Source organism: Falco rusticolus, chromosome 14, assembly GCF_015220075.1.
Source record: "Falco rusticolus isolate bFalRus1 chromosome 14, bFalRus1.pri, whole genome shotgun sequence".
NCBI classification, from domain to species: Eukaryota; Metazoa; Chordata; class Aves; order Falconiformes; family Falconidae; genus Falco; species Falco rusticolus.
Window position 1 is genome coordinate 9,666,816 of NC_051200.1, and position 26,719 is coordinate 9,693,534.

Below are 26,719 nucleotides of genomic sequence, written 5' to 3' on the forward strand. Positions count from 1 at the left end.
GCATCCTTCTGCATTCCCACTGTAACATTCTGCAGTACATTTGACAGGGAATCACTTTCACATTTTGTGAAAATGGATGCAGCTATGGAAAAAATCCAAAATGACTGTACTGCTACTAAATTAACCAATGCGAACAAAGACAAGAAGCAGTGGGGAGGACTGGACAGAACTTCTATTATTGTTCCTCATCCAGGGATAGATCATTATGACCCACCATCCAGACATAAAACTCTATAAATCTCAAGCTTAGTTTCTCTAAATCAGTGGAAATTTGCCACTGACATTAATGGGAGTAAGATCAAACTGCATACAGTGAGCACATTTGTCAGGAAAAGTCAGCCATCTGAAATCTCAGTATAATTTAAGAGAATGAGCCAATTCACGGTGAGAATATTTCCCAGTTAGTCTCTGTACCTCTAGTGTCAAAGAAAGCTTTGTCAATGATTTGTGTAAGCCCAAAGCTGGATTCTGAATAATTACATTATCATGGGGACGTTCACAGCTGGCCAACAATACGCCAAATTTGTCCTTTGGTAACATCTCAGCCACTTCACTATACTCAATATAACACAGCCACAAACTGCTTGGCAAAATTTCTTTTAAATGACTGTGGTAAAGACTTACATTTTGTTAGGAATAGCCAAGCAGATTTGCAATCCAGCCATAGGAGAGTCAAGGTCAAGGCTTTCAGTGGACATCTCCTAATCGGACTCCCTGCAAACATAACATCTAACGTTTGCTTATTATCCTGGCTAACGTTATAGTAGTCAAACCAGTTGACAAAGCAGTCTGAAAATAACCTCGGTGCTCTACGAGAAGCTGAAACTGTGAACAAATTTGCAGACTCAAAAGCTCCCATCACTTGGGGCTCATGTTCGCTAAATTATTTGCCAGCTGCTCTGATAACCCCATGTTCAGTGTGTGTTACACATCCCCCCTCTGTGCTTGACAAGAGAAGATATGCATTGGCTACAGTGACCAGCAAGCAGATTTGGTCTGTTTGCTCAAGCTGTCACAGTTGTGCTCTTAGATACGGTGGTTCTGGGTCCAATTCCCAACAACGCCTACGAGAACAGAAAGCAAGCTAAAGCTGATGAGCCAAAGGGGAAAAAAAAGAAGCGGAGTTGGGCACCTTTGTTCTCCTTAGTCAGCTTGTCAGCCATGTCCCAGTGCTCGTAGCTCCGCAGGACATTGTTGGTGATGTTGACGTGGCTGGCAGCCATGTGGTGGATGCGCTGAGGGATGGTGATGGTCCCCGCTGAGGAGGAGCTGGTGGTGCCCGCGCTGCTTCCAGCAGAGCCAACGGGGGATGGGCTCAGAGACATGGGTGATGGTGTTTCTGTGCTCCTGTGAGAGGTAAAGGGAGAGTGAGTCCCCCTCACACACCCCACTTCACTGCCATCCTAAATGCACTTGAAAAAGTAACTCTAGACCCCAGGCAGAGGAGAGTGTGCAGTAGTATCTCCTGGTTTTATGAGAAAGGAGAGCTTATAAACCAGGAATGATTGAAAATAAAAAGGGATTTAATTCTCCCTATAAACGAACCTGTTATTTAAAAAAAAAAAATATCTATCATAAAAATAGAGCAATTTTTCAGGGAAAGAAGTATCTCATAGCTGTAATGATTTTTCTACCTGCTGCCAGAAGCTGCAACGGCAGTTAGAAAACACTCAATGTGCAATATTGGCTTATTATCAAAGTATTTTGTGGAAACCACAATGACAGTTTGCTCCAAATACAGTCACCACAATAAGTAAAGTGCAAGTCTTAAAGCACCCCGTAAAGCAGTATTAGGAGCTGAGGGTACTGTAGGATTATGAATATCTCTATAGGATTCTTTAAGACTGGCTATGGAGATTTGTTTCTAATTGCCTACAGTTCATCCACACACTTTTGTACAGAGCACTGTTTTAAGTTACCTACTCAGTGCAGCACAAATGTTCTAATACAGATTTTCCTGTAATTCTAACACTAGCAATTAGGAATTGCCTGCTGGTTGCAGGGAGTGCAGAGGCCAGCACAGCAAGCCCATGTTTAGAGCTGTGCAGTGCTGAATGCTCATACACAGCTATTCCCTTCGAAAATTCATAGAATCACAGAATTGTTTTGGTTGGAAAAGACCTTTAAGATCACCAAGTCCAACCATTAACCCAGCACTGCCAAGTCCACCACTAAACTGTGTCCCTAAGTGCCACATCTACATGTCTTTAAATCCCTCCAGGGATGGTGACTCAACCATTTCCCCAGGCAGCCTGTTCCAGTGCTAGCCACACTGTTCCTGACACCAGCCAGGCTGCTGCTGGCCCCCGTGGCCACCTGGGCACAGGGCTGGCTCCTGCCCAGCCGGCCCAGCCAGCCCCCCCAGCCCCTTTCCCGCCGGGCACCTTCCCAGCCCCCTGCCCCAGCCTGCAGCGCTGCCTGGGGCTGCTGTGCCCCACGGGCAGGGCCCGGCACGGAGCCGGGTTGAACCTCACACAGCCGGCCTGGGCCCCTCGCCCGGCCTGCCCAGACCCCCGGCAGGGCCTCCTGCCCCCCCGCAGGGCAGCACTGCCCCAGCCTGGTGTCCTCCGCAGACCGGCTGGGGGTGCGCTCGGTGCCCTCATCCAGGTCGTCGATAAAGATATCAAACAGGGCCGGCCCCAGCGCTGAGCCCTGGGGACACCCCGTGTGCCCCCACCAGCGGGATGTCACCCCATCCCCCACCACACTCTGCCCGGCCGCCCAGCCAGCTCTTAGCCCAGCGCAGAGCACACCCGCCCCGGCCACGGGCAGCCGGTGTCTCCGGGAGATGCTGCGGGAGACGGTGCCAAAGGCTTCGCTAAGGCCCAGGCAGACACCAGCCACAGCCTTTCCCTCAGCCACTAGGCAGGTCACCTTGTCACACAAGGAGATGTGGTTCGTCAGGCAGGACCTGCCTTCCATAACCCCACGCTGGCTGGGCCTGATCCCCCATTGTCCTGCACGTGCCGTGTGACGGCACTCAGGATGATCTGCTCCAGAACCTTCCCCAGCACCGAGGTCACGCTGACAGGCCTGTAGTTCCCCGGATCCTCCTCCCCGCCCTTCTGGTAGGTGGGTGCCACATTTGCTGACTTCCAGTCAGCTGGGACCTTCCCCGTTGGCCAGGGCTGCTGGTTGATGGAGAGTGGCTCGGTGAGCACTTCCACCAGCTCCCCCAGTACCCCGCGGTGGATCCCATCTGCCCTGTAGACTTGGTTTAGCAGGTTGCTGACCATTTCCCCTTGGATTATGGGGGCTCCATTCTGCTCCCCATCCCTTTCTTCCAGCCCAGGGGGCTGCGCACCTGGGGAACAACGGATCTTGCTGTTGAAGCCTGAGGCAAAGAAAGCATGAAGTGCCCCAGGCTTTTCCTCAGCCGTTGTCACTACGTTTCCCTCCACATCCAATAAAGGATGGAGATTCTCCTTAGCCCTCCTTTCACTGCCAATGTGTTTATAGAGATGTTTATTACTGTCTTGGAGCAGTAGCCACATTCAGTTCTAGTTGGGCTTTGTCCCTTCTCGTTTTCTCTCTGCATAATCTCACTACATCCCTGTAGTCCTCCAGAGCTGCTGCCCCTTCTTCCAAAGGTGGCAAACTCTCCTTTTCCCCCTGAGTTCCAGCCAAAGCTCTGCTCAGCCAGGCCGGTCTTCTCCCCGCCGGCCCGTCTTTCGGCACACAGGGATAACCTGCCCCTGCTCCTTTCAGATTTCCTTCTTGAGGAACGTCCAGCCTCCCTGGAGCCCTTGGCCCTTGAGGGCTGCCTCCCAAGGGACTCTGTCGACCAGGCTCCTAACCAGGCCAAAGTCCGCCCTCTGGAAGCCCGAGGCAGCCGTCCTGCTGATCCCCTCCTTACTGCCCCAGGAATGGAGAACGATCACTTTGTGACGCTGTGCCCAAGGCGGCCTCTGACCACCACATCCCCCTCCAGCCCTTCCCAGTCTGTAAGCAGCCGGCGCCGCGGGGCATCCCCCCGGCTGGCTCCCTGCCCCGCTGTGCCAGGAAGGTCAGTGCCACACACTGCAGGAACCTCCTGGGCTGCTTCCCCCCCCTGTGCGGTGTGTCCAGCAGGCACCCGGTAGGGTGAAGTCCCCAACGAGAACATGGGCTAGCAATTGTGAGACTTCTCCCAGCTGCTTGTAGAGTGTTTTGTCTGCCTGTTCATCCTGGTTAGGTGGCCTGTAACAGATTCCCACCATGATATCTGCCTTGTGGGCCTTCCCCTGATTCTTACCAATAAACACTCAACCCTATCATCACCAGCATTAAGTTCTAGACAATCAAAACACCCCCCAGTATGCAGGGCTACCCCACCGCCTCTCCTTACCTACCTATCTTTTCTGAAGAGTTTATAGTCATGCACTGTAGCATTCCAGTTGTGCGAGTCATCCCGTCATGTTTCTGTGATGAATTTGTTTCAATGAACAAGATTAAGGGTTCCAAAAATCCCTCTCTTGCTCCCATTTGGAACCACTTACCTAAACAAATGCATTTGACTTGCTGTGGAATACATTTGAAACACAGGGCTGAGACGCTCCAGGCACTCTCCGCATGAAGCAAAGACACCAAAACTCTGCAGACAGGGATGTTGCAATCCCTCTCTTAACAGGCAGCCACTGGTGCCTCATGCTGTGCAAAAGCATCAAGCTCACTCTGACTCACTATGGGCTTGATTCAAACCCCAGGATAGAAAGGCTCCTCCTCTTGGCTTTAGAAGCAACTGTCAATGGTCCTGAGCATGAAGGCTGGGCGCAGACCTGCTGTGCTGATACCTTGCAGCTGCTGTGGGACAGGCTGCCACAGTGGCACAGCCTTGGCTGGAAGGCATTTACGGCAACAGCTTTTGCTGCAGATTTTCCAGCAGTGCTCTGCTGTTACCTGTGCTCAACAACAGGCTCTTGTGATACATTTCTTTCCCAGAACTAGAACCACGTTAATTCAGCAGCTAGTAGCATTTTACACTGCTTATGTGTTATAGTTTAAGCATATCCTACAGCACAAGCTCTTTAAGTCTCAAAACATCCTGGTTACTTGACATGCCACAGCATCTTTAATACACAGAAGAGCTGAACTATACTAGATTAGGTCTGGGAGCAGTTAAAAATCATAAGTATCTGAGGAGACCAGGAGTATTTTGTTAGAGCCACTTAGAACAAGCTGACGCACTTCTGCCAAATAAAGCACATTGTTCATTGGATTTACCCTGTTGTGCACAGCCATTATTACTGTGGTGAGTCTATTAAATCTCTCTATTTTGTGCTTTCTGTCACTAGAGGTGGGAAACATTTCTGTAATGAAACCAGGGAAAATTTGTTTCATTGCCAGCCTGGAACTCAGGCCAACTTTGTAGAGGTTCACAAGCCTTTCAAACAAAAGTGGGCAGAAATTCCAGTAAGCCAAGCTGAGATTTTTGAATGATTTGAGATCCTGAGCAGACTGCACTTCATGGCAATGAATAAGTTTTACTTTGTTAAAAAATAAATAAATTAAGAATATCCTGCTGTCTCCTCTTTCTGAACCAGGCTGCTGATCTGTCTCCAGTGGTGCCATACCCTGATGGTGTTTGGTCTCTGCTCTGTGGTGTGCAACCTCTCTTCCCATCTGGTGCAAAATTGCAGGGGAATAAGAGGAAACTGCAGAGTGAGTAGCCCTGGGGAAGTCAGAGCACACACTGCAAGTGGCAGCACCAGGCCCACGACAATCTTTAGGGCCACCAGGAGACAGGCGAGATATCAGCATCATGGAACAACTCTGAGCCAGCTGGAGAGCTTTTCTTCTGAGACTCCAGAGAGAAGGAATGAGAGACCTGAGTTTGGACTGTGGTCCTTGTGTGCTGGGTCACAGGTGTCACAGTAACACCCGTTAAAACAAGGCCATATCCAGTTTACTTCCTTATCTCCAGAGTTAGTGGGAAGAGGGAAGAGACTGATCAGCTGGGTATTATGTTAGAAGTGATGCTGACCTCAGTGCTGGGTTTTTGCTGCCCACCTTGTGGCCAGACAAGACTCTTCCCCAGTCAAAACCCACTGATTCTAAATCCTGGGCACCTAAACGGCTCCTTTAAATAGCAACAGAGATGTCATCACCTGCAGAGCACACACTTCATAGAGGTCTATTATAGGACAGGAATACAAGGATAACTTCTGGTCCACAAAATTTTTAGGTATAAGCTGCTTCTTAAGGAACAAAAGAGATGTAATGCTCCAGTGGTCTGTTTCGGCACTAAAACTTTATGTAAAACTTACTGTATTTTTATTGCAATACAAGGTTTCATTGACATTTAAATGCCTTGAAAAACTGGCACATATTGAATAATTTAATTTAGTAGTTGCTTTTCCAATGTTAAAATTATCTTTTCAGGTTTTTTTAAAGTGATTTTGTATTTCACCACTTTGTGTTATAATCTATACTTAAATATCTATATACACATACATATTCAAAATAATTTTGTGTATTTGGAGTGTGTGTATAGATATGTACACCCCAAAATATTTTTAGTTATCTAAGACAATATTTTCCTTTAAGCAAAATACTGGAATTTTTGGTTTTGCACTGATTCAGAACAAAGTCTGTTTGAAAACTTCAGTTCTTTGTGTGCTAAACTTTAACCCCTTCTACTGCTTTATTATTTTGTCTCCTTAGAGTGTCTAGTAGTCCTTTCTTCTTATCAACCACCAGAAAGAGACCATTAACAACAAGCATTTTCACCTAGACTTCAGCCTACTCTAATAAAGAAGGAAAGAAAGGTGAAGTCCTTCCCCTTTGTTTTACCTGTACCTGTATGCGTGGCCAGGAGAAAGGAGCAGGAGGAATGTGTGTCAGGTGGCAACAGACATTGCAAGATTAAGGCAAGGTTGCAGCAGCAATGCACCTTCATTAAACAGCATATCATAACTGCATTACCCTGACTTCATATCTGAGGCAAGGGTGTTTTAACATTAGTATAAAGCCACTGATAATTGGTTGACTAAGTGCCTTCACATTTTCACCACTATTAGGCCTTCAGTTTTATTAAACAGCACTTACCATATATCAATGAAATATTCATTGGTCTTTCATTACTGAACGAATCATTGAAAAATCATTGCAATGAAGGTTAACTTTACTTTGGCTTCCTGAAATGACATGGTACTTGCTAGCTAATTAACAGATATTTTTATGGCCTTCATTTGGCTTGAGAAGCAAACTATCGAAGAATTCAGCACAGACCCACCACAGCTGGTTTTAGACTTAAGGGGGCTTTGCACAAAGATGGAGGTGTGCTGCAGCTCTTCCTTCCCACCCACACGGGTACCTGATTTAGCCAAGGGGGAACCCCTCACCCCACAAGCCCAAGGCAGCTGTAAGATCAATTCTGTAGTGCAGAAGAACATTTTCTACCTGCTACGTATTTGAAACACACCTGTAGCTCCCAAACTACTGAGTCATGGCCTGTCCTTTGCCTTTAGAGGCACCAAATCATTCCCCCCCCTCTTGGAACCACTCGTTCCCAGACAGAAGTACTCAGCGGAAAATACTCACTTTCCGTTGCCACCCCAAGGTGAGGGGGCCTGTGAGGCTTTTGAAGAGTTCTGTAAGTACAAAACCAAAACGTAAATAAAGGTGATTCAAATACATCAATACTGATGACACAAGGCTCAAAACTCCCGGTTTTTGTAGCAAAAGCTACAGTGCACATAGCAGAACAGCTCTGCACATCAGTCCCATAATTAAACGGCTGGTGGAGGATTGGTAGGTTCCAACCAGTAGCTTGAAAGTCACTTGATGAAAGAGGGAATACAGTAAAGTTCAAGTAAAAGCAGATGTAGTTCACAAAAAAAGTGGTTTAATTACCACCAAAACAAAGTTCTTCAGAGTGCAAATGACTTCTTATCTTTAGGAGGACCTTCAATCTTCCAATAAGAAAGAAAAATAATTTGAGTTAATGTCTTAATGAAATCAGTCCCTCCAAGTTGCTAGGGAAGGTGGCTTGGGATTCAGATAGTAGCAGAAATAAAACTTCTAGTAACGATCTGCTTGAATACCCTTATTTTTATGTATTTTATTTGCACAAATTGCTTTTCCTTACCTGCTTACTCATTCTGCCTTTCACGTCTGTGTAGCACCTTGTACAACCCTGTACAAAAAGATTGCCCAGCAACAATAAACCCCAGATTTTTCCAGTCACTCTGACTGGCTGGTAACTTTCTTAGTTCCTACAAAAGGTGGTAGTATCAGGGCTGAAGCTATCTATGTATGCTTTCTGACGACAACCATTTGGAGCTCCCTTGCAAAGAAGTCAGCATGCACTGTGAAAATTCAATCAAATTTTACAACTCCTCTGCAAAGTATTACTGCCATTATTGCGAGAATCATCTGGTTACTGTAAATCACTATTTTGCCTGTGAGGCACAGAGATTCAGTGGAGCACAGAGCAGCCCAGGGCATGGCCCAAGGTCACGCAGCTGACTCTGGGAGCAAAATCCTACCCTTGACTTCTAAAACACGGCTAAACCTGCCGACAGCATTGGCCAAAGCAGAAAACACTGCCCAAACCATGATACTGGCCTTGCCTGTATGTTCCTATACAGCATCCCACTGTGTTTCATTAAAGATGTGAGCATAAAATGGAGTGTTCTGCAATACAAAGCATATGTAGTATATATATTTGCCACCCACTCATACGTAAGAAGGGGGGAGATCCTAAACTCCCCTGGAAAGTCTTCAGGGATGAAGAAGCAGCTTTGATGTTAGTTTCTACTATCTGGGGATCGTTCCTGACAGTATCTGGAGACAAACAGTAGGTCTGCAAGATTAAGACTAGATCTTGATTTGGAGGTGTTATTTGACAATGAAGGTATTTGAAATGTTTTTGCCAATTACTATTGACAACATATTTTCAAAAATATAGAAATCTTGTTCAAACTTCTAGGTGAAATGCATCAAAGGATGCTACTTTTTCTAATCTTAGAAGTTTCATTTCACTTAAAAAATATCATTTTAGTTGTATTTTACATCAAGTTGTCTCTAAATTTCAAAACTACTTCATGATTAAATGGTTATTTTTTGTTTTGAATTGTCAAACCCATCAATTTGAAATTTTTAACTGGATATTAATCAGAACCAGTTCTGTCCACAAATGGTTTCAATTTGGACAAAATGGCATTTGTGAGGAAAAATATGAAAGACAATTCTGCCAACAAATTCCTTTCCAGCTCTGCTGTAAACAGGGTTGCTTTTCAGTTAGAATTGGGCAAAATTTTGAGTAACAACTCTTCTCAAACAGTTAATCTACTTCATTTGTATTAAAAATTATTGCTAGTGAGCACAGTGAACATTGGAACATTGTGCAGCAATACAAAGCTAATACATAGTTAATAGCTCTTTTTCTCTTCTCCTCCTATGCCTTTACTACAAAAAGATCCTGAACATACAACCTGTACACACTCAAACACTACTTCTAGCAAATGAGTTACAGTGCCCATAGCGCACACACAGTAACATTAGCTGAAATACTCAGCTCCAACTGGATGCCTAAACCCAGCATTCATGATTTGTCTGTTTTATTACATTTTTTTCTTATAATTATTTTTCTCATATTTTCATTTACATTAAAAAACATTTTCTCCTGCGGATGCAGTAAAATGCTGGGAGTAGAAACATGTTCTCCATTGTACCTATTTGCACAGCTAGAGAAAGTAAAGTGTCTTTAAGGGAAGTGAGAACCCCCAACCCTTTTCTTTTCTTTCTTTTTTTTTTTTTTTTTTAAGAAATCATTACTTTCTGCAGAAAAAAGTTTACTAAATTTTTTGTCTAATAACCTTTTTTTTTTTTTTAAGACACTATATACATTCATCCTGGATAAAATCTGAAGTGGTTGGGATACATTTCATGAAAATGCTGAGGCTATAAATGTGTCTAGTTCAAATTTAATTTGTTGCACAAATCCCTGACTGAAAACTCCGTGAGTACAACACAGGCACTGCTAATGACTTCAAGCGAGCCTCAATTTGAGCAGATCAGGAGTAACTACTGAAGTTACAGAAATACACACAGAGGACACCAGCAGTCAGGACTAAGTGGTGGCTGCTAGTGTGATAGTACTGGCGTTTTACAGCAGTAGGACCATTTTATCACCATTCACATGAAAATATTAAAACTGCAGTGTTAAAAGTTTTACTGGTTTGCAGTACTAATATGTCAAAGCCTGGAACAAATTCACAGGGGCTGAAAAAAGCAACAAAAGAAGACTGATGGGCCGACCAGTATAATTACATAATTATAGAATAGTATGTAGTAATAATGTACAAGAATTAATGTATGCTTCAAACAGCATTAACCAGTAAAATATAAATATCAAAACCTTGGCAGAGCTGAAGAAAGAGTCTGTTTCTTAATTTAGAAACAGTGTGGACTTGTCATTCTTACACTGAGTAAACAGCATTTGACAAGGTAAAGGAACACATCACACAATCATGACAATCAGCTGACCTCCACTCAATTGAAGCTAAAGGCAAACCTTCAAGATGTGGATAAGGCAACCTGAAGTTCCATAGAAATAAAAGGAGTAATCTCTGAGTCTGCAATAAGCTTCAGCAAATCTCACAGAATTTAAAATCTAAATTTATCTAACTAAAGCCTAATAATTGCTTTATTATGGTTCATTGGGGGTCAGTTCATAATCATTTGCACATTGAAATCTTGAAAGAATCAGTCTCCTTTATAGAAACTTGCATAAACGTGACATCGTGTTGAGAATAATCTTATGTCAGTAGAATTACTGAGTATGGTCTTTTGAATCAAGTCACTAATCCAAAAATTCCCCAAATCACTCCTGTCCCCACTCCCTGGCAACCATCGTGCCTGCATTTCCCAGGGGAGAGGTTAAATGTGGGGCTTTTAAGTCATGCAGTTATATATCTGAGAGCTCTCAGTACTGGTATGAATTTCATTTCATATCAATAAATTAAAAAGAATAAAGATTACCTTAAAATATTCCATCAAAGATCTGGAGTACTTCATAGCATGGTCCTTCTTTAGTTTAAACATTCTCAAGTAGAGAAGTGATAAGCATCGGTAGCTGTGGTAATTAGGAAAGGATTATGTTAATTCCATTGCTTAATGAAACCTATAAACTGTAAAAAAAAAAAAAAAAGCTGACCTATATTTTGCAATTTCTGTTCTAAGGTTAGATTTTGAAACATAAGCAAATGGAGAAAGGAAAAAAAAGTGGTCAAAAGCATTAAAATCCCATCTTGATAAGAGTATAAATTAGCAGAATAAATGTTTAGTCAGCTGCTGAAGAAATCCATTAGTTATCCTTTAATAGTTTAATGGAAAACAAGAATAATGATCTTCTGTAAGCTGCTTAAGTAATTCAGTACTTTTAAAGTCCTCCTTAAGATTTTAGCTGCTTCTCTCATCATCGCAATGGGACTTACCATAAAACTGCTAATTTCTTGTCCCCTTCCGTGGCAGAAGAGCCTGTGAAATTCTTGAGTCTCATTGCATACCTTGTCAGAAAGGTGAGGAGAGAAGAAATTGGGAATTAAGATGTTTCCCAGAATACTAGTGACACTGAAAAATAACAGCCACACAGAGATAATCTTCTCTGACTGCAATAGCTAAGGGTCACACAGTTCTGTAATGATGAGATCAATGTAATATTCAACAGAAGGCACCACTTAAAATCTGGAGGGTTAAAGTAAATCATCAACTCATTTTCTGGGCCAAAATGGTAAACTATTCTTGGGCATATAAATGATATCATAACCAGCCATCCAGGCTGAGTCCACAAACATGTGATGAGTGTTGGACAGAGGCATAAGATCTTGGTCGTATATGTACTGAAGAGTAGAGTAATATATAATAAGGTTTTAGATATATAATACTTTGGGCTTGAATAATACCTTCAAAATCCTTCTTATAAATGCTTCTTCAAAGCTTTTAATATATTTTATATAGAAAATGGTTTTAAATACAGAAAAGGTCATGCTCAAAGCTTTTTAAATTCTTAGGTCCATTAATTTATGAGTGTTGTATACTTGGTCTTCCTTTTCTATTTAATTGCTTCTGTCCAGCATCTGGATGATCAAAGACTGAGTAGTCCTACCTTCTCTCTCTTCCCCTCCCCCCCTCCGCCTCCTTAACTGAGCCCACTCCATTCCATGCATTTAGTCTCTTGAAAATCAATTCATCGCATAAAATCATTGTTCTGAGCCCTAATGCAATTTCACAGGTACTTGTGTTAGAATAAGTAATAGGGTTCAGCGTTGCGTAAGAAAGTTTTAAGGTACCCAGGCAGTCTGGATGAGTTCTCATTTACAAGGAGGTAATGGAGTGCAGGCAGGCAGTGCTGCTCTCGCTCTGCCTTCCTCCCACCACCTCCATCATCAGCCCCCAGCCTGCAGCTGTAGCACACACCACCTGATGTGCTTCCTCCAAGTCCTATCTCATCTGCTCTTTGGTATTGTTCCAGACTGATCAAACACAAAGATAGATGTCTTTTTGGGGATTTTCAGTGTTTCATTAGGGAGCTTAGCATTACTATTAACTTAAAATCCTTTTGCCAGTCAGATGTCTGATATTCCCAACCTCTTTGGTGCTCCACTTGCTTTCACAAATAGGTGTCTGATGCAGATACTCAGGGCAGACACAGCTAATGCAAAAGGGGAAAATGGTGCCTCTGATGAACGGAGGAGTAAAAGTGAGAAAAATCTTCTATTTCTTATCTCACAGTAAAAATATATGTTAACATTAGGAGCCACACTGAGAAAGGGTGCGTGCAGAGCCACTTACTTGGTTTGCGCATTCAGCACCCACTGTAGCCCACAAAAAGTGTGTATTTGTCCATGGAGTTTACTGAACTTGTACCAGACTGCTGATCATCTGGGAAATCACCTTTTCCCATGTCTGACCACTGACAGAAATCAAACGGGCAAACCAGTCTTTCCCTGGCTGCCTAAAAGATGCTGCATACAAGAGCTGATAAGTTAAGATCTACCTTTGATGGTAGGTGATAGAATTCATCTCATCTGACTTTAGCTATTTAGAAGTTAGAGATCTACTATAACAAATTCCTCCAGATTCATCCATAGCCAAAATCAGTTCAGGTGCTGCTTCCACGCCAAGGTCTATCACGTAGCCTGCAGCAGTCCTGTGCTGATACAGGAGCTTCTGGGAGGAGCAAGGCAGAGGGGCTTCGTATGCTGCTCAGGTGCCTCTGATCGCCCCAGCGCTGCAGGATGGAGGGGAGCTGCAGGTATCACACATCTGTGAGCTGCTCCTAGAGCTGCCGTTCTCTGAGTTGTGGTGCACATGTTGTGGCTTTTGAATGAACAAAGATTTTTTTGGTCTGTCCGCCTCTGAACAGACAGACTGCTGGACTGAGGAACACCATTTTCAACTGTGCTGTGTGGTTTTCTTAAAAAATAAAAATAAAGGAGGGCTCCTGCAAAGAAGCATTCATTTCTTTAAAGAATATTTCTTTAAATACATTTTCTCCTGCCATAGAACTGTAGTTGTTTAGTTCAGGACACAAAGTACTGAACTGTCTGTCCACTGCCAGAGTGCAGGAAGAGTTTCAGAAGAGTGGAGCACCTCCTTTTCTTAAGTCCTTTGCTCTCCAAGGGTTTGACTTGGATCGTAAGTGTTGAGTGAACACAACTTTTTGTTGAGTAATCTCTTTAGATTTTCCTCTTCTCTTTATGAAGCATAGAATGTAAAACCACGTTTTTAAATATTGAACAGGCATATTAAGAGCTTCTTAAGATTTGATTCATTTTGTTATGCAAATACCTTCTTACTCTAAATGTACAACATGCATTATTTTTGGCAGTCCCTAATAGCTCATCTGGCATGTTAAAATCCTGCATGTTAAAAAAACCACCTTTGTCATATTAAACCCCAAACATTTAGGGCCTGATTTGTCTCCTTTTCTTTCTCTTGTGTAAATTGTCAATAATTACACTGACATTAATGGTGGTATTCCGAGCATACACTGGGGAAAGCAAAGGTGCATCACAGTGAAGAGGGAAAATCCTGTTGTCCTACTCACAGGTAAATTTAATCCTGCTTGACTTCACTTTGATAATTTGCACAAGGAAAGCAAACAATCCCTTAGTTACTCAGGAGACTATTATTTCTACAGAGCCAACACTATGAAACAGCTATAGGGAACAGTAGCAGATTTTAAAATAATAATTCAGACATTTTATTACTAAGTAAAGGTGCTCTCATCCACATTCTAGCCTATGAGTCTACAAAACTGTATTAAAACTAATTCAGCTGGTTCACATTCCTTTAACATTAAAAAATATACTTTTAAAATGCAATACATGTGGAAAGCTTCCTCTCTGGTTATCATCTTATGTGCCAAGTTTCAGCTTCTTTTTTTTTTTTTTTTTTAACAGCCAAGTTATAAACCTCTAAAACCAGGTTTGTAATAGAAATCCTGATAGACTCACTTTAATGTTTTGAATTATAAAACTACACCTTTTAAGAGACAAGTGTCATTGCCAAACAGTGAAATTACTATACTTTACTTCCACCCACTACATTTCAATTTTAATTTTATGAATATTGCAAATTATAACACTCACATTATAACCTCTAAAGGGGATAATTTATAAAAGCAGTGTCCATCAATTATAAATTTTCCATGACATTAATAAAATGGCAAGAACTAATTATGATGACTTCTGAGATGAAGATGCCTTGGACAAATCATTAATACGTCGAAATGGTATTTTTTAAAACATAGCAGGTTCTAATTATGACTGAAATGAGATGATGAAAATGATCACAGAAAGGACATTAACCTGATGAGTTCCACAGTCTCTGAGTACATGGTGTATGGAGATTTAGCTTCTAATGGATCTCGCTCCATAGCGTTCCCGCACTCGATGAAGGAGAGGGCAGCATCAGCATAATTCACTGCTTTGCCGAACTTCTCCAGCTGAAATGGGAATGACACCATCAAGAAAATCCTTCAGCTTTAATTTCTAGGTAGACAGATCATTATACAAAGCAACGCTAGCATTAGGATAAAAGCAAAGTGAGGCTGGTAGTTAAGAATGAATTCATACATTAATTCAGGTAGGGTCTATGTTTTTACCAAATATTTTCAGGTAGTATATGACCATACGCTCACAGAGCTAGGTCAATGTATGTCCATTGACAGGTATGGATTTAAACAGGCAATGACGTACACAAAGTATGCTTGAACAAATCCATATTAGGCCGTGATATATGAACTAAGTTTGGATGTCACTATGCAAGGGTTAAGTAACAAGTCCATGCCATTTTTCAGACGTCACACTGTGTTAACTGTTGATCAAAAAAACCCCTCATCACTTATGGTGATGACTGAAAGAGCAGGGAAAAAAAAAAAAAGACAAAATATAGCACTGCTAAATATTTTATTTTACTGGGATTTTATTGCAAAAGGTTTTAGTCCTCATAATGGTTGTGATTAAACTGACTTAGACATACTGATTTCTTTTTTTATGTGTATTGAATATTATATATGACATTTTTATAGTAAGTATTTTATAATAGTATTTAACATTTTCAATTTTTGATGGCTGAATTCTACTAATGTGGCATTTGATATAGGAGATCCAATGTACTTTAAATAATTTAAAAATTTCTTAGTATGTCTCTATCAAAATATTTTTGATGCATCTGCATATGTTTTCCATTCACAAAATGGAAGCCTATCATAGCAACATATTAAGCAGAACATTTAGTATTGGTCCAAGGTAACAGTTTATTTGCCTTTGTGGCTACTTCTAAGTAAACTTATAACTAGTTCCCCCTGCGTACATTTAATTCCAAGTTCTGCTCTTGTGCACAGATTATGTACAAAGCCTTTGTATAATTGACAGGTATTACTTGAACGATCACAAAATGGGAAATACTCCTAAATGTTTTCTCTCTATTTCAATGGCTATTTCTCAGAATAATCTTAAGATTCCTTTACTTCAAGTCTTCCAAAGACAACTTTTCTTGTGGTATAAAACCCCCAAAGAATCTGGCTGCCAGCAGATTTAGTACAGACAGGCAGTTTGAGCCAGAAATGGGATCCAGTCCTGCCCTTTGTGCCACGCTGACTCTAGTGGAGTAGGTGGAATAACTCCAGCTCATCACAGCTCAGCTGAGAACAGAACAAGGTGCCCAATTTCTCTTCAATATGGTACAGTCAGCTGCCACTGCAGCAGCCCATCCAAGTTAGCTGATTCCTTACTGCTATCCCAGACAAAAATAGGTTTTCATGGGGTTGCTCCCATAAGATGCAAAATGCCCTGCCTTTCACCAGAAATCTATTTTCCATACAAGCTCAGGAACTGCATTGCCACAAATCTCATTAACATTTGCTGACACATTTTGAGGTCACATGCATTATCTTTCTAGCCACTGCAACACATCTTTCAGTGCTGCGTGTGCTTTGTCATGTCAGCACCAAGTAACCAGAAGCAATTGTTTCCATAGGACAACTAACACTACGGGATTGCACAGCAAATGTGTTACATGGAGATAATTTGTGTGCAGCTGTATTGGGTGGAAAAAAAACAAAACAAACAAACAAACAAACAAAAAAAGTTGAGACCTAAATAGTGGAAAGAAAAAGCAGACACTTTGTTCATGGGTATTTATGCCTGCCAACATCATACCGGGTGGCCTCACATTCCCATAAGAGCACTCAGGGTGTCAAACTGCATGTGACAGGCAAGGCCTGCCTGTAGGCAGCAGCACGATGTGCTGTGCCTGCTCCTCTTAGTTCTGCTTGAAAAACACCCCTGATTCTGCAAGGCATAGTCAAAGGTAAGAGGATGGGAGGAGACAGGTCAACACTTTCTGAGTGAATCAGGCTGTGGAGGGAAGTGGATTGACATAGCATGTTGAGATCATCAGGAGCCTGAGCCTGTAAATATTTGCTAGCATAGAGCAGGCATCCCTGTGCCAGAACCATGTGTATTTTCTTTAAAGGTCAATCAGCTGTGGGAGGTGTTGTCAGTCTGCTTCTGCCAGCCTTTCCCACCTGCAGATGTCAGGGCTCTGGCTGAACACACTCTGCTGAGTCGGGCTGCAGGAATCAGGGCAGGACACCTCCTGCCAGGGGCAGGTTGGGAGGGACGACTGCTAAATTACTGACAGTCACCGTGGGTTGCCAAAACACTGAACCCACCTCCCACAGAAAACACACTTGGTAACGCTGTGCCCCAAGTCAAAAGGGAGGCCAGAGAGCTGAAGCAGTCAGCTTGACATGTCAAGCCTCCTTGAGCTCACCAACAGCAGAGGGAGAGCTTTTTTTATTTTTACATTTGGATGGTTGGTTTGGTTTTTAAAAACATAACGTGATTGCTTTGGAGGTTTTTTTGGACACACACCTATTTCCAGGCACAAAAATCTCTAATGTGGAATGATATGATATGCATGCAAAAAAACCACAATCAAGACAGTGAGAGGTGAATAATCACCCAGTTCTTTTTCACTCGTGATTTTGAGGGGCAAAGGGAATGGCCACGTTCCATTTTAGACATCCTAGTTTAAATAAATAGAGGAGTCAAGCTCCACTGAGCCTGCCTAAAAGAGCTGCTGTTCTGCACTCCATGTAGCATACAGGAGCAATGACCCTACCCACAAAACAAATGGCTATCAAAGGCACTTCAGTGCTAGCAATAGCTTGGATTGAACAAACTAACAGCATAATCTGTCAGATTAAGCAGTTTTATCAAAAGCAAAACGCTTTGCAAAATTAGGTCAATCTTGCTGGAATTTCATCTGGGATAAAATGAGAGAAAAAGCTTTCCCAACATTGAACTACCTAATTGAAATTTTTTTTGGGAAGAAGTGTGTTGAGCCTTTATTTACTAGCTCAAAAGCATGCAACAAAAATGAATATACGATTTAAAAATCAATTGTTGCAAATTTTAAATATTTGGATCAGAAATCTTCTGATTCTTCTACCACATGATAATGGGGTGGAGGGTGATTTGCCTTTCTTAACTTTCTGTTATGGAATATTTAAACACTTTTGATTTAGGCTCAAAGTGAATAGGAAAACAAATTTCAAATACACATCATCTTTCATGAATTTATTTTACATCCTTCACAAACAGCATGACTGTTGCTCCTGCTCAGAAAAGATACCGACTACTGTAAGGAGCTTCTCTTTTGCGGAAAGAATTGTTAATGGTGCTCAGGGTTTGAATTGTTGTGGACAGTGTGTTTATGGAGTACAATCTGAAGCATGCTTTAGTCAACGAAGAGTTCCTCTTGGTTTCTGAGGCTTTAGATGACATTCAGAATGTACATTTTTGTAACACCCAGCTCCGTAGTGGAAAGAGAAAAAAAACACCTGTGATAACCTACCAATGCATCTGCTTTATGCTTTAACTTCTTAGCCTCTTGCATGTAATAATCCGCATTGTGAAGCCTAAGGAGACAAAATCAATTTTTTCAAGTTGGACAAACATTGTTTGAGAAAATTGCTGTTTCCAAGAAAAATTTTGACATATATGCCCACTTATCTCTTTAAACCTTAACCTGGTATTAAGCTGCTGTGTGCAAAGATATGATGGGTGATCAGAATGTAAAATAATTAGCTGTAGAAACTGGCCACCCAAAGGACCCATTAATGTGTGCTGAACAGAGGAAAAGGAAAAATAATTTAAACTAATATTTAAAAATAAAATATTCTAAATTAAGTATCAGAAATTTCCATTAGAGGAGCCAAAATAAAAAAAATGAAGAAGAATTACCATGAACCAACATTCATGATCTGAAAACATTTATCAACAGAGTCTTCATTAATCAGTGACAACAGTTCATTTGTAATGATTAAAACTGTGCTTGCCTTTGTGCAGCGCTATCCACACAGGTGCCCAATGCTAGTGTTATAATCAAAGATAGTCTTTTTCACTGGGAGCTCTGCTGGCATGAAAATCCCAACTACATAACATGCAGCCAGCACAGAGATCCAATAATACTCACACATCATCAAATGTTATTTTAGGTCTTCTGGGCTCAGAATTCCCATTGGAAAGTGTTGGCATTGCAGACCAGATGTCTGTTTCTAGATGGCTGGTGTCAAGAAGAGTGTTGGCTGTTGGTGTGTTGTGCGATTCTTCCTCCTAGAAATAAAGGACTATTAACTCTTCGTAGTTCAATCAAACACCTTCTAACAATATTAGTGCTCACACGCACCCCTCCAAAGAAACCCCAAACAAACAAAGGGCCAAGGCACAGAGCAGTACTCACATATACCCAACAACATCCAAGTTACCTCACAAAACCATGCTTCCATCCTTTATAACATAAGCCCATTATATTAATTAGACAATATGACTCTACCTCTGACCCTTCACTTGAACTCATTAACCTATACTCTTAGGTGAAGTCAGCCTGGATACCACAATGTTACTGCCTGGAGACACTGGTTAAAGCAAATGTGGGGAAATCTAATGCAGAAGGGCTGGATGTATATCCACCTTCAAGGTATATCACATAAAGTAACCTTTTTTTCTATATTATTAATAGTTAACTGTAAGGTGTCTGAAAAGTCTGCTTGGATTTTGAGCAAGGAATGGTTTCCTCACCCTACACAGGACAGAGAAAAGGATGGAAAGCAGAAGTAAGGAGTTTTGACTTTCCATTGATTAAAACCAGAAGCATAACAGAAGGTTTTAAATCAGGCAACTGCAACTTGCAACCTAGGTCCACAAACTGATAAACTAAATTACAGATTAACCAATGAACTAGGGAAAAAATTCTAACATATTTCAGAAGACAAGTACTTCATGTATTAGGATAATAAAAAACCAAAGGATAAATCTGACTAGAGATGCTGGGAGTGAGAGGAAGTGGCCCTGCTGTTTACATAGCATTGTTTATTTGCTGACATATGCAGTTCATTTTGGCATTGATTTCAGTTGAAGGCATGTGTATTACTCTCGCAGCTTGAAGTGACACAATGATATCAGAAAGCAACAGGGATGAATGAATAAGGTGAAGTGATTTGTCACCTACGATCCAATGCAACTTGTGAGTTTTACTATTACAGTGCATGGTAACAGCCTCTCACAAAGCAGCGAACTATGAAAATTGGGGCTATGCATGTCCTTTTTTGTGGCAGAACCTTCTTCTTGTCTTTTAATTTTGACAGTGATACTAAGATACATTTTGATACTGTACATATATAGTTTGATAATGATATGTTTGAAACTCTAGAGGGAGGGCTATTTTCAAAAATGGAACAAACCCCTGAAGTTTCCCTGTTTAATCTAAAAGATGACAAGCTGATGTGAAATTTTACTATGCAGCTTCTAGTTTTGGCTCTTTTTTCATGTATTTTCAGTCAAAAAAAATCTGAATTTGGTGAAAAGCAAGTAAGAAAGAATTGTCTCTGTGAAAACCTTTCACGGCGAGATGGCCCAAACAGAATGATTTTTTTTTTTTGGGCAGGAAAAAAACCCAAACCTATTTACATGGCTTCTAAAAGCTTACATACATAATTCATGGATAGAGGTGTAAATAAACCTTACTGCTGGAAGCTGGGAGTCTACAAACCTGTGAGAAGATATTTCCTTGTGAAGTGTGCTATGGACAGGTAGCTTTTTGTTAGGTTTTTGTTGTCTGTTTAGTTTGGGCCACAATATTCAGTATACCTACAGTGCTTAATTCTAGCTGAGAATTTGCAGTAATTATTCAGGTGATGAATACCAAAATTCTTGAAGTTTTATTTTCAAAATGTGTGGTGTTGTAGTTACAGAGTTAAGGGAGTAACTGCAGTTACTTGGTGGCTGCAGGGGCTCTCCTCCAGGTGTTTCAGGGAGCAAAACACAATGCCAGGTAGATGCCTAATGCTGATGTAAAAATGGAACCTGCAAGAATTACTTATGCCCAGCTCTGCAAAGATCCACTCCTTGCTGCCCTGAGTGAGGCTACATACATAAGCATTTGAAAATAGATATTGGGGGAAAAAAAATCAAACAGAACAAAGCTAAGTTAATTTTATTTTATCTCGTTCACTTCCAGCAACTGAAGTTGGTTACTTACACAGATTCCTTTGGGGTTAGAGGAGGATTTATTTTCATTCTTTCTGTGTTTAGAAACAGAGGAGGAAGAGCTGCTGGTCTGAGAGGTGTTTGTGGTGTTGGTCTCTTGGCTGAAGGAGCTGTTGTCACTGCTGTGCCGCCGGTGCACAGGCTCATCCAAGAGGGGGGATAATGGAGGAGGGAACAGCTTCTCTTCTCTTTTCTTTGCCACCTTCTTGACCGAGCTACCGCTGCTCCTGGGACACAGATAAGAACCAGTTGCATTTTCAAGAACCTTGGTTAATCCTCCATGGCACAAAGCTCTAGATTTTATTTACTGAGAAGCCAGCTCTGCCCTCAAATAGGTCCTGCAGTCCCCATGTCCTAGGAGCTAAGTCAAAAGGGGACTGGCAGTGATAACAGAAGAGCCACCTTCTGCCTTTTCAATGGCTGCAGAAACCTCCTGCTTTGGAGGACGACTTCCAGTGCATTAGTACAAATTGCACCCAATTTAAATGCTAATTTGAGTCAGTCTTCATTTGAGAGGTCACAGAGGTTCTGACTCAGCAAAGTGCTGGAAAGTTTTATGCATGGGGTTAGTTCCTTTGACATCAAGTATGATTATTTATGTGTTTAACATTAAGCACCTTTTACAAAGGTGGATTAGGGCCCACATAAGCAACCTTTGCAAAAACACATACTAGCACGTGGCATGTGAACAACAACAACAAAAAATTATAATAACTACAAAAGGATCACTATAACAAGATAATAATTATTTGACCTCTAGAATAAAACCATTGTTCAACACTATGTTAAAATGATACGTTGTAGATGGCAAAAGCCCTTGAGCAAATATCGGTTGATGAATTGAACGTGATTCAGAAAATGAATGTGGTTTTGACATGAAAGCTCAAGTAATAGGATAATCTATTGTCTGTTTTATGTACAGAAATTGTTAGCTGGCTAGAAATGGCAGCTGTGGTACACAGTAAACCCAAAAAACCCTGCTAGACCTTTCTCCTCTCAAATCCATCAAAAAGGAAAACCCAACACCCCACAGACTGTTTAACATGCTTATCTACTAATAGATTTTTATTTTAGGTACTGTCCTAGTTCAGTCAATGAAGATAACCTCAATTTTAATCTTTTGTTAGACACCTAATATTGCACTACACGATCATTTGCTTTTCATGATTATTGACTAAAATTTCAATAACAAATTAAGTCAACAAGAATTTATGTTTTGTTCCCAGTCACTCTCAGTCAGTGTCAGGAATTATAGATCTATTTTGCCATAAACAAGGGGAAGAAGAGAAGGTAACCCAAGTTTCCTTACTCCTCATTTTGGAGCTTGCTCTCATTCTAGTCTGGCCTCTTTTGCAGTTTCACCAACAGCATCAATATCTCCACCTGCTTTGATCATTTGAACCTTTGGTGATACAAAAATATTTTAGCCTGTCTGTGATATCACATAGTGAAATCAAACTCCCCATGTTTCAGGTTTTATACTCAACTCCTCTACTCAAAACTATTTTAATTCGACTGAAGCAGAGTTAAAAATATCTTATTTGAAACTCTCTGATATTAAAGATCGTCAGACTAAAGAAAAAAAAATGAGCACAGAATTCATATTGCCTTACAGTAGGACAGATATGGATGCAGTCCTGCTCAAAAAACACATGGGCCTGAAGAAGATCAAAGGAAAGCAAACATGTAGGAAGAGACTGTCGATTCTTCAAGGAGACTGATTTTATGCACATGTGGTCCTGTAATATGTCCTCTAAAAAGTTTGCATTCAAAGCCCACTCTGTTAGCTTTCTTACCCCAAAAGGGCATTTTGGAACCCAGACAAGTTACCATAGCTATAGCACAATAATCCTCTGAACTTTTTCCAGAGGAAAGTTTTCCAAAGGAGGGTAAGCAGTGCCCCAAGAAAGCATGCACATGTTACTGGATTATACAGAAGCAAATCAGACACAGTTAATGAAATACCCAGGAGCAGAATTCACACCCTCTGCCTCCCGAACAAGTTGTCCTACACAAGGAACCCTGAACATGCATATAAGGGTGGGAGCACAGAGCGAAGTGCTCCTTCATGCCCCTGTGCACAGTTGTGTGCAGCTCTTCTTTATCCCTGGTACAGCTTTGCAAAGGGAAGAGCAACTGAGTCTGCCAAATCTGTCTCAAAAGCACCTGAAGAAAACCTGAATGAGAGCCACTGGCCAAGTCCTCTTTAGGATCTGACCCTGCATCACTACATGAGGCTCCTCAGCACATCTGTGGCTATTTGCAGGGCTAATGCAGGACTCTGTCACTTGTACAGTCTACCACTGCATGGGGGAATTTAAGGCACATATAAAGCAATCAAAGCAACATTTCACAGCTGCTACACGGAAGTGGAGGGATTAAGAAAGCAGTGCAAGAAAAAAATAAGAAGACTGGAAGGTACCGTAGTTAAAACTTCAAACTTCAAAACTTAAAACTTCACTAGATCATCTTTGGGCTCAAATATAAGATGGGGCAAACTGAGATATAGCTGCAGCTACTCAGCTCTGGCACACAAGTCATTCTATGGGTGGGAAGACTTAACCCCAAAGGGAAATACATTTGAGGATCCTTTTTTTTCTATGTAACTCAGATTAAAAAAAACCCAAAACAACCAAACAACAACCCAACAATATTTTATGGCTATAATCCTGTCTGGGTGTTTTCCTTTTTTTTTTTCTTTTTTCTTCTCTCTCCGCCCCTTTTTTTTTTCCTCTCCCTATTGCCCACTTAATCCTATGAGGTTTTGCAGAAATTAAGTTGACAATTTATTTAGCAATGTTCCCTCCCTCAGACTTACACCAAAGCATTTATGTTAACAATAACCTCCATGAAATAGGTTGTTACCAGCAGTTAACCAGATTGTCACTTTGCTTTGGGCTGTTAATGGCCTAAGAAACTGGTCTTTGATTGCAGTAATCGCTAATTTTGAATGAATTTATTGCAATAATTACTGAGACTCAGTGGTTTAATTTGCTGACATGATTGTTAGTTTAAGTATATTTAAAATCTAGGGAGAAACACAATAAAAGTGCAAGGAAAAAATACAAGCTGAACTGATGGTCTTGTGGCTACAGGGTTTTAATCTTTGTGTCCAAAAAGACCAGTTATCAAGGAATGAGAAGGCTCCCCATCTGCTTTTTTTTTTTTTTTTTTTCTTTTCCCAACCTGATTTCTTTTAGGGCAGAAAGCAAGGAAGCAGGCAACAAGAGGTCAGTGCATGAAGGAGAGAGAATTTCCATCTGCTCTCACAGTTCAAGCTGCCTTTCCTTGCCCTTTTTTTATCCACTCCTTGCGGTATGCAGTGGTATCTCTGGCCTATTAGTGAGACAAAGCCATTGTCTATACCAATCACTTGGCTTTCTTTTGCCTCTGCTCTCCCTGTCCACAATGAAATGCTGCACATTGACGGTGTATCTGATTTTCTGCAGGGGGTTAGCAAGGAAAGGTCACCCCCGCAATAGCCTGGACCATATGGCAGCAACTGAATGAAGCTGAAGTCATTGTCCTAGATGTGAAGGCTGCCTTTGCCATGAAGGAACCCCAATGAACGCTGTTGTGACTACCCGAGGGATGGGCTAATATATGTTGCCAAGTACAGGTGCATCTTTTACTAAAGGTCAAATAAAAGGGAACAGGAAATCTTGAAAAACAGGCTGAAATGCTTGCCTCAGACTTCCAGCACGCCTGTTGGTCGGCAGGCGTGTTTCACTGATATGAGCTTAGTTTGAAATTCACTCACAGTTTGCATCAGCAATTAACTCTCTGTGTTGTTACAAACTGCCAAACGTTGGCGAAGAGTGCTCTGTTTGGATTGGGTCTACCAATCAGGTATTCAGATATAAATGGTATTCAGCAGTACATACAATTAATGCTTAAATTAAAATTGCTCTGGCAAGCAAGTAAATACATAAATAATCCTCTGCTGCAAAGTGGGCAGCTGATTTGACAAAAATCCAGCTACACAGCAGTGTTTCAATGTATTACTATGAATTACTTGGACAAAACACAGTATCATTTATTCCTTCCTTTGGTATGAAATATCAGAAATAAGGAAAATACAGTGGCAATAGTTTGAATAATTATATTTTAAGTGTCATATCAGATTTAGGAAAATGCATCAGCCCCCGAGAGTGTGTGAGGGAAGGAACAAACACAGAGATAACTAGTTGGCTATGCAATGATTATAAAATGTGAACTGGCTTTTTGGTTGTGTGTACGACTTTGAAGTTCACAACTGGCCATTTGAAATTTCTACATGCAAATTGTACATGCAGTCATAGAAGCTTGTGGAAATTAGGCATATAATTGCCCATATTAGACATGTAACCCTTTAAAAATTAATTGTGCATCTTTCCTTGCTTTATTGAGCCCATATATTTAGGGAAGGGGTATGAGAGAAATGTATTCAAATGCCTAAACCACAGATATGCAGCCAGTGGGAGCTGCAAAAGCACAGGTGTGGCCTGTCTTTCACTGATTCCTCCAGATTCCTGAATGCCTCCAAATTTTGGCCTGGAGATCACAGTCTTTCTGTCAAAACACTCTTGTATCTATGAAAAAGCCCAGTAAAAGTCTCTGAAGTCTGCCTTGGGGAATTTGGCTTGTTGGCACAGGGATCAGATTCTAACAGGAGAGATCTAAGGTTCCTCCCAAGTGAGAACACCCACCATGAGCAGTAACACCTTCTTAATGGATGAACATCATCATCACACCTACAGCTGAATCACCCTCATGTCTCAAAGTCCTTATGTAAAGACTTAGGAGTTCTGAAAGAAAATACAGAACCTTTGGGAATAAAGGAGCAAAGGGCAAAGCCTGTCTTTCAACCTTTTACCACTGAAGTGTTATTTTCCCCCATGTCCTTGAACAGTGTACTTTCAGCTTTCCCTTTCTTCTGCCTCCCCTTATAACTCAACTTAACCCTCTGGAGAGTAGAACTGCTTGAAAACAATCTGGGGCTCTCCAGAAATTTGTCATCACACAGTTCAGCCAGCTCCCTAATCTTCCGGGAAATAAGTTGATCTACATTCAGTTGCATGTCTCTGGGAGCTGAAGACCTGCATTATCAAACAATATTGCATTTATTTCAAGCGAATGCAGAAAACACTAATAACAAATGCAGTGTGATCCAGGACTCCATCACTGTAGTGGAAAAGAAGTCAGAAAATTTTGCTTCAAAACTTGAGGCAGATGAGAGGAAAAGCTAGCATATGGAAATAACTATTGATGGACACAATTATATTTTAACAGACAATACCAAAGGCTTGAAAGCTCTGAGGAATCAAATTAATGACCTGGAAAACAAGCTCAAATTAAGAAACATCAGGTTGGGGGTGGATCCTTAGGGCTTGCTGGTGACAAGAATAGAAAGGTTTTTTTTAATGATTGCAGAGGTGTTGGGGATGGATAATCCTGGATTCCCTCTGCAATATATCTCTGCTCACTGTATTTCTAGCAATGACAATCAGGCAACACCCATCATGATGTTTATCAAACGTGCAACATGTTACAGATCACATGGTAATTCTCAACTCTGCTGCCTTTTCCAGACTCCAGCTTCGATTTTCTCAGTTGTAGAATGAGGCATTAGTTCAAGGACTGAAGTTACTCTGTAATTACACCAGTATAAATAAAATGATGCTGAACCTTCT

The 26,719-nt window shown here is 41.2% G+C and overlaps 1 protein-coding gene across 2 annotated transcripts in view; it reads right to left on the reverse strand.

The window, feature by feature from the left end:
- The window catches only part of AFF2 (AF4/FMR2 family member 2), a 351,298-nt gene that overhangs the window by 12,980 nt on the left and 311,599 nt on the right, over positions 1–26,719 (reverse strand). For both annotated transcript variants that reach the window (XM_037408027.1, XM_037408026.1), the window contains exons 13-20: positions 21,040–21,274; positions 18,976–19,115; positions 18,355–18,418; positions 14,799–14,935; positions 11,421–11,492; positions 10,966–11,059; positions 7,522–7,571; positions 1,133–1,347 (exon numbers count right to left, since the gene is read on the reverse strand). In XM_037408027.1, coding sequence (XP_037263924.1) covers positions 1,133–1,347; positions 7,522–7,571; positions 10,966–11,059; positions 11,421–11,492; positions 14,799–14,935; positions 18,355–18,418; positions 18,976–19,115; positions 21,040–21,274 — 1,007 coding nt within the window. The remainder of the gene's footprint in view (positions 1–1,132; positions 1,348–7,521; positions 7,572–10,965; positions 11,060–11,420; positions 11,493–14,798; positions 14,936–18,354; positions 18,419–18,975; positions 19,116–21,039; positions 21,275–26,719) is intronic.